We start from the raw sequence: 8,104 nt of genomic DNA, 5'->3' as shown, positions 1-8,104 counted from the left end.
AGCTGGGACTACAGGCGCCCACCACCACGCCTGGCTAATTTTTTGTATTTTTAGTAGAGATGGAGTTTCATTGTGTTAGCCAGGATGGTCTTGACCTCCTGACCTCGTGATCCGCCTGCCTCGGCCTCCCAAAGTGCTGAGATTACAGGCATGAGCCACTGCGCCTGGCCCCTTTCATTCTTAACAGCATCCAGTTGAACGATATGGCACATGCTTGTCCTGTCCATCATTGTATTGGATAAGGAGCCACAGAGACCTCACTGATCTGCTCGCTTCCCATGGCTGTGCTTCTGTCCCTATTGGAGCAGGCGAGCATCCCTGTGGGCTGCCTCACTTTGAATGAGGATGTCGAGGCTCAGAGGAACTTTCCTGGGGCCCCAGAGTAGGGTAATACCTGCAACCCAGTAGGCCAGGCCCTGTAGGCTGGACAGCCACGGAAGCAGGCAGTCAGGTCCTGCAGAATGCACAGACCTGCAGGTCGCCTGCACTCTGGGTGGCTGGTGGCAGGGGGTCCTGTGGCAAAGGCTGTTGGGGCAGGAGTGGAGCAGCAGGTGACACCTGATGAAACAAGTTGGGGCTGGACAGTGGGCTTGATGGCAGCAGAGGGCCTGGGTGACACACTAGTGGTAAGTGACTTGGGGAAAGGGTGTCAGGAAGATCACGTAGACATCTGTGTCCACCGGTCCTGACACTGGGCGTCTGGAACCGGAGGTTATTCCAGCCCTGGGTGGGGTGGGGTGGAGTGGCATGGGGTGTGGAAGGCTTTGAGGGGAAAGGGAGAAAGTACCTAAATACTGTGTAGCTTGAGGGCCTCTGGAAGGGTGGTCCTGGGTCAGGAGAGTGTCATCAAGGGTCCTTCCATGTGAGACCCCAGCCATTATGAGCTGCGCTATATTTCACAGTACACTGAGAAAGAAAAACCACCATTGGTTAAACTCTGACGTGTTAGCAATCGTCAGGTGCAACCCAGGTTCAAAGATATTAAAATACGAAAACTCAGAGGCAGTGGGGCGTGGTGTAGCGACTGAGGAGTACGGGGCCGGGGCCGGGACATCGGCACGCTCGGTCTTGATTCTGACTGAAAGAGGGAAGGAAAACGGGACTGAGGCATTGCCTGACCCTCCCTCGCTGCTCTCACCCTGGTGGTGGCCCAGGTGGGATGAAGGCTGGGGGGCTGGGCTGGGTGGGGTCTCGAGACCTCTGAAGTGGGGCTGTCTCTCTGGGTTGAATGGAGCCACCTCCCTCCCACCCTTCACCTATGGTCAGCCTCGGTCAGGCCACCACTCCCCTTTACCTGGGCAGCTGAGCAACAGGTCAGTGTCCTGCTGGCTCAGGGGCCGCCACCTCCGGTGGCCATCTGCCACGTGCTAAGTCTTTTCAGGCTGTCCCCGGCGCCTCTCTGGGCCTGTGCCATTGTCTCCTGCTCACTGTCACCCACTGTGGTCCTGGGTCCCTCCACATCCACCATCTCAGGGATGCATGCATGTTGTGCCTCAGGGTTCCCTCTGCTTAGCCAGACACCAGCCTGCTGCCCGCTGGGCCTGAGCTAGGGCTGAGCTGCCTGCCAGCCACACTTCCTGCCCTCCCCCCTCAGCTGTGTGCCTCACTGTGCTTGGCTGCCCTGCTGAGGTTGTTGGAGGCCTTCTCATTGTGGCTCCATGGTGACCTCTTGGTTCAGAGCTCGCTTTACCTCCCGCCCTCTCCGTGGAGGGCTCCTTCCTGCCCTCACAGACACTGTCCTGGCCCTGGCTCCGGTCCTGCCTGTGCCTCGGCCCTCTGCAGCTTCCTCCCGTGCTGTGTGTCTCAGGGCCTGTCTGTGGCCCCTCAGGTCCTGCCTCTTGTGCTTGGTGTCCGTCTCTGCTGCAGGGGCTGTGGTGTCCCCTCCGGATGCTGATTCCCGTATGGGAATAGGCCAGGTGTGCACTGATACCCTTCGGCGGTGGCTCTTCCCTTTGGGTAATTGCAAGTGGAGATTCTCCAGCTGTGCTTGTGTGCGTCTTGGGCGTGTGTGCCTGGGAGCGGAATGGCTGGGTCATAGTTAGAGTGTGTGCAGATACTTGGTTTTTAATGGAAAATTTATTCTGGGTCAGAATTGCCCAATTCTGACCCAGAAGAAATTGACCCAGAAGAATTGGGCAGAGCTCCTTGGCAGAGCCCCAGGAGGCAGTGAGGTTGAGTGAACTGCAGAACCGTTTCTTTTGCTTCCAGGGGGACAACAGGTCCCTGGCCTCTTGGGAACTGCTGGCACATCCAGGAAAGCCTGGGGCTATGTGTGCAGGGTTGAGGGGGGAAGGGGGCAGCGTGAGGCCCTGGGGATTGCTGAGCTGGAGGAAGAAGCAGGAAGAGGTGGGAAGGGCTCCTCATGTCTGGGAAGACTTAGAGGACACAGCCTGTGGTGTTGAGGGTGTGGGTACATTTCTTCTCCTAACAAGAGGAGGCAAATGGGACTCCTTATTGACTTAAAAAATGTATGGGTGCGGCTGGGCGCGGTAGCTCATGCCTGTAATCCCAGCACTTTGGGAGGCTGAGACGGGCAGATCACGAGGTCAGGAGATCGAGACCATCTTGGCTAACACGGTGAAACCCCATCTCTACTAAAAATACAAAAAATTAGCCGGGCGCGGTGGCGGGCGCCTGTAGTCCCAGCTACTCGGGAGGCTGAGTCAGGAGAATGGCGTGAACCCGGGAGGCGGAGCTTGCAGTGAGCTGAGATCGCACCACTGCATTCCAGTCTGGGCAACAGAGCGAGACTCCGTCTCAAAAAAAAAAAAAAAAAAGTATGGGTGCACAATAGGTGTATATGTTTATGGGGTTTTAAATTTGTTTATTTAGAGACAGAGTCTCGTTCTGTCATGCAGGCTGGAGCGCAGTGGTATGATCGTGGCTCACCACAGCCTCCACCTCGCAGTCTCAGGCAATCCTACCACCTCAGCCATCACTCCTGGTGAAGTTTTTATATTTTTGTAGAAATGGGATTTTGCCATGTTGCCCAGGCTGGTCTTGAACTCTTGGGCTCAAGTGATCTGCCTTCTTCAGCCTCCCAAAGTGTTGGGATTACAGGCCGATTTTAATAGGCCAGCAACTGTGCCTGGCCTTTTTTGTTTTTGTTTTTGTTTTTTTTGAGATGGAGTCTTGCCCTGTCACCTAAGTTGGAGTGCAGTGGCGTGATCTCGGCTCACTGCAATCTCCACCTCCCAGGTTCGAGTACTTCTCCTGCCTCAGCCTCCTAAGTAGCTGGGACCCCAGGCACCCACCACCATGTCTGGCTAATTTTTGTATTTTTAGTAGAGACAGGGTTTCACCATGTTGGCCAGGCTGGTCTTGAATTCCTGACCTTGTGATCCACCCACCTCAGCCTTCCAAAGTGCTGGAATTACAGGCGTGAGCCACCAAGCCCAGCCTTTTTTTTTTTTTTCGAGTCGGAGTCTTGCTCTGTCACCCAGGCTGGAGTGCATTGGCGCGATCTCAGCTCACTGCAACCTCCATTTCCCGGGTTCAAGCAATTCTCCTGTCTCAGCCTCCCGAGTAGTGGTGCCTGCCATGGCCAGCTAATTTTTGTGTTTTTAGTAGAGACAGGGTTTCACCATGTTCACCAGGCTGCTCTCAAACTCCTGACCTCAGGTGATCCACCCCCCTCAACCTCCCAAAGTGTTGGAATTACAAGCGTGAACCATCATGCCCCAGGCTTTTTTTTTTTTTTTGACACAGGGTCTTGCTCTGTTGCCTGGACTGGAGTGCAGTGCCACGATCTTGGCTCACTGCAGCCTTGACCTCCTGGGCTCAAGCAGTCCTCCCACCCCAGCCTCTGAGTCGCTGGGACTACAAGTGCATGCTGCCACACCAGGGGTGTTCAGATGGGTGTCTGCAGCATGTGTGTGGGCAGATGTGTACAGACAGGTGTGTGCAGGCGTGGGCGGTTGTGTGTAGGCATGTGTGTGTGGCAGGTGTATTCAGCTAAGGTGTGTGGGAGCAGGTGTGTGTGTGTGTGTGTGTGTGCCTGCATGCATGCAGCAAGGCAAAGGAAGCCCTGGAAGGGTAGTTGCTTGGGAGGATGTGGGGCCATCAGTGGGATCTGGGGCAGGAGTGACAACCGAGCTCAGCAGGGACCCCAGGCCAAAGGTGTGGCTGCGTAAAGGCCAAGTGACCACTGGAGGCAGAGGATGCATGGGGAGAAGAGCCACTGGGGAGGGCAGGCTGGGAGGCAGGTACCCCTGAAGCAGCCGTCGGTCTGTGGTGAGAGCCAGCAGGGGCGAGGCAGGGGCTGGCCAGTCCACCTGTTAACCTGAGCTCTGCCGTTCTCTGTAACGAGAGCGTCCCAGCAGGTAGCGTGTCCCTGTGGACCCTCAACCCAAACAGGCCTTTCCCTGCATTGTCTGGTGTTCGTGGGCTGGAGTCCCTGGCAGGAGGACTGGGCAGAGAGATCCCAGAGTCCAAGAAAGGAGAGGTGACTTTGTGAGCAAACTGGGTGCTGCCATGGGTGGGGAGCCCCTGGCCCTGTTTGGACCCCACTCCTGGCCTGGGATGGGGCACAGAGTTCCAGGACTGGGAGCTGGTTTTCTGCTCTTTGCTGGTTTTGCCCTTGAGCTGTGGGCTTCTGATCACACGTGGTGTTTGAGGGCTGGACCATTGACATGAGGCGGAACGGGCCAGAGAGGACTCGAAGCCTCAGTGCTCCTGGCCCTCTGTGAGTGCAGCAGCCGTGTGCCCTGGAGGATCTGCAGGCTTGGTGCCTGGGGTGGGCAGGGGAGTCGCTTGTGCTAAAAGCCCCCTCCTGGGAATCCTGGGACTCTCTTCCCCGAGAACCTGGATTTGCCCCTCTGGAACACGGCAGGCTGGAGACCAGCCCTGTTGGCTTCCCCACCTTGGGGTTGTGTGTCCTCAGCTGGAGTGGGGACACTGTCCAGCCTGCCCGTGTGGGCGTCTGAGCCTCAAAATAGACTCCCTTTCTCCAGAGCTGTGGATTCCCCTGGGCTGAGAGGATATAAACGGGCAGCAGCCCAGGGTCCTGGTCACCAGGTCAGGCCCGGCAGCTTCCTCCAGGGTCATCCCCTCTGCCCACCAGGGGAGTTGGAGTTTGGTTCCATCTCTAGGGTACTGATGTGGTTCATGCTCCAGGGAACCAGGAAGCTGAGTCTGGGTAGGTGCTGTGGAGCTGGGATCACCATTAGGAAGCTCATCCCCATTTTACGGAAAGGAAATCAAGGCTCAGCGGAAGCCGTGTGCCCAGCCCTGCACCAGGGAGAGCAGAGTCAGTTTCCTCAGGGGCTGCAGGCGCTCTGCTGCAGTGAGAAGCAGCCAGACATCAGAGATGCTGACGGTCCCACCAGCCCGCCGTGGGAGGTGCTCTGGTCACGGTGCTCCTGGTGCTGGGGCTGAGGCCTCCACATCTTGCAGAGCTTAGGCCGCTGAGTGGACTTGATTGCTTCAAGTCGGGTGTGTGTCTGGCTGGCTCTGGCCAGCTCCCTGCTACCTCCTGGGGTTACCTGGAGCCCACTGGCTGCCTGTGGCTGGACCCCAGCCTATGGGGGACCCCCTGGTAGGCAGGGAGACTATGCACTTTGTTCACATCTGAAGGGAGGAGGCAGGTGTACCCTGTGCCTCCCCCTCCTCCCATGCTGGAAAGGGTGGCCCTGCGTCCCACTCCTGCGCTGGCTTCTGTTTCAGAGGCTGAGGGGATCTGGCGGTGGAGCGCTAGGATCAGACGCCCCCGCAATGACCAGGTGGGTCTCAGGCAGGTGGGGTGGTCTCCACCGGGGCGGGGGTGTGGGTTCCCACCCTGCTGCGTGCCCTGCCTCATGCGCCAGGCTCCCCCAGCTCCCCTGTCTCCAGAGTCGTGTACAACGGCAAGAGGACCAGCAGCCCCCGCTCCCCACCCAGCAGCAGCGAGATCTTCACCCCAGCCCACGAGGAGAACGTCCGCTTCATTTACGAAGGTGGGTGCGCCTGCCACACCCAGCTCCTGCCATGTCCTTGACAGAGTCAGCTCTGCCCCCAGCCCAGGACCCAGGTTTCTGAGGAACCTCCTGCAGCCCCTGCCCCTGCTCCTCCATCACTGTGTCCACAGCCTTCAGGGCCCAGGTGGGTGGGGGTGGCCGAGGGGACCCTGTGTGGAGAGGAGACCTGCTTCTGATCATGGGGGGGAACCCAGGAGGGGCTAGGAGTGGGCCATGCCCCAGATAGAGGCTGCGTTGGGAGCCAGTCATCCATGCTAGCAGTGCTAAAGGAGCTTGCTGGGGAAAGGGAGGGGCCTTTGAAGACAGACAGGCACGCACCCAGCCATGAATGGGCATGTTGCAAAAGTGGCCAGGAGGTGGTTGTCTGGGATTAGGGGAGTGTGTGATGTGCTGGGGCTGGGGAGGTGCGTGGATGAGGTGGGAAAGGTAGAGGCCTAGCTGAGGAGGTTGTGCTGCCCCCGAGGTGCAGGGAAGCCTGGGGTAGGGTCGTAGGGGTCCCTCCGATCACAGTCCTGGTCATCTTGAGGGGAAGGGACAGGCCTGCCGGAGGAGCAGGGACGGGGTCTGCAGGTGAGTGAGGCTGGGATGGGTAGAGGGCCGTGGGGGAGCATGGAGGACACTTCTGAGGGAGAAAAGGGTCTGGGAGGGCAGGAGCTGAGGGTAGGCACTCTCCTGACGTGGACACCAGCCCCTGGGGCAGGGGGCTCTGAGCACACTGCCCTCTGCCTCTGCAGCCTGGCAGGGCGTGGAGCGAGACCTGCGAAGCCAGGTGCCGGGCGGCGAGCGGGGCCTGGTGGAGGAGTATGTGGAGAAGGTCCCTAATCCCAGCCTGAAGAGTGAGTGGAGGCTGACCTGGGGGCAGGGCTGGGCCGGCAGGCCGGGCCTCATCAGCAGGAGGGGGCCTGTGCGTACCACCTACCGCATTGTTCCCTGGCAGCCTTCAAGCCCATCGACCTGAGTGACCTGAAGCGCCGGAGCACGCAGGATGCCAAGAAGTCCTAGAGCGCCCAGCGCCCCTCCCCGGCCTCTGGAAGACCAGGGTGCAAGGTGTCGGCTCCCTCCTGTCCTGTGGCCCTGCTCCTGGGATGGGGGTGTCTTGCTCCAGCGGGCTGCAGACCCCAGCACCGGTGTGACTGACGGCTGAGGCCTGCCTCTCCTTCCCAAATCCCCTCCTTCCTCCTTGGGGGTCTCAGGCTGCCCCCATCATGGGGGTCTGGGCCCTGCCCACCCTCCTGCCCTCCCCCAGCCACCTGGCTGCGTTTTTGAAGCTGCCTGGCCCCCGGGGACCCTGACCTGCCCTCTTTCCTCTCCCCTCACCCTCCTGTCCTTGGCCACTGCAGAATCATGAGGGGAGAAGAAGGAGCCTCTGCTGCCTCCCAGGCTTCTGGGACTGGGCTGGTTTTGTCCTTGAAATGGCCAGGATACAGGACAAGGGCAGCCCCACCCCATCCAACCTGGGACCCCCCCCACAGACCCTTGCTGCCCCCGTGGCCTGGACACGCTGGGGAGCTTCTCACACCTACCCCTACTGTCCAGCCTGGCCCCTTCCCTGAATCAGCCTCAAGATGGCGCCAGCTCTGTGGGCCTAGGATACTGCCGGGCCCCCCAAAGGGGTCCCCAGCAACCAGGCCTGGCCTCCTGGTATCTGTGGTCATAGTGACCCCATGGGTAGGGGCACCCAGGCTGACCCTGAGGTGCTGCTGCTGGGTCTGTCTTGGCTCTGGGGTATGCTGGGAGGGTCACCAGGTCCCTTTTTCTTCCTGTGCCCTCTGAAAGCCAAGTGTCTGTGTGGCTGTGGAGCTCCAGGGTCTGTTAATAAAGGCAGTGGCACTGGGCGTGGCCTCTTGGCGGTCTGTCAGGCCTCGGCCCCTCTGTAGCACACATGCACAGCCAGCTCCTGGGCAGGACTGGAAACCCCAGATCATGGTGAAGGTTCCTCAAGCCCAGAAATTCTCAATCTAAGCCACTGGGGGTAGTCAGGCCTCCTAGGGCAGGTGGTGGCGGGGAGGGCATTCTGGAGGGAGAGACTGGGCTGCCTGATATCCACACCCTTGTTCTGCTACAGGGGCTCCCCGGGGGGCCCCAGGGGTAGTAGGTGCCACCCTGAACCCACCCTCTGGGGTACTGTGGCCCCTCCAGGAGCCGGCTCT

General features: G+C 59.5%; 1 protein-coding gene across 5 annotated transcripts; it reads left to right on the top strand.

Annotated features, from left to right (window-relative positions):
- Positions 1-3,712: 3,712 nt before the first annotated feature.
- On the top strand, positions 3,713-7,789 carry FAM195B (family with sequence similarity 195, member B). 5 transcript variants are annotated; one of them, XM_011961565.1, is made up of 6 exons: positions 3,713-3,846; positions 5,667-5,720; positions 5,815-5,933; positions 6,689-6,790; positions 6,892-6,994; positions 7,295-7,789. In XM_011961565.1, the coding sequence occupies exons 1-5, from the start codon at positions 3,830-3,832 to the stop codon at positions 6,954-6,956; spliced, it is 357 nt and encodes a 118-aa protein (XP_011816955.1). In that variant the 5' UTR covers positions 3,713-3,829; the 3' UTR covers positions 6,957-6,994; positions 7,295-7,789. The 5 variants fall into 5 exon arrangements, with proteins under 5 accessions (XP_011816955.1, XP_011816879.1, XP_011817020.1 ...); XM_011961489.1 differs by having other exon boundaries at positions 3,715-3,846; positions 6,892-7,789; XM_011961630.1 differs by lacking the exon at positions 3,713-3,846 and having other exon boundaries at positions 5,530-5,720; positions 6,892-7,789.
- Positions 7,790-8,104: the final 315 nt, after the last annotated feature.

The sequence above is a fragment of the Colobus angolensis genome, unplaced genomic scaffold (assembly GCF_000951035.1).
Source record: "Colobus angolensis palliatus isolate OR3802 unplaced genomic scaffold, Cang.pa_1.0 Scaffold1, whole genome shotgun sequence".
NCBI classification, from domain to species: domain Eukaryota; kingdom Metazoa; phylum Chordata; class Mammalia; order Primates; family Cercopithecidae; genus Colobus; species Colobus angolensis.
The sequence above is the reverse complement of the archived record's forward strand: the minus strand, read 5'-3'. Positions and strand labels throughout refer to the sequence as shown.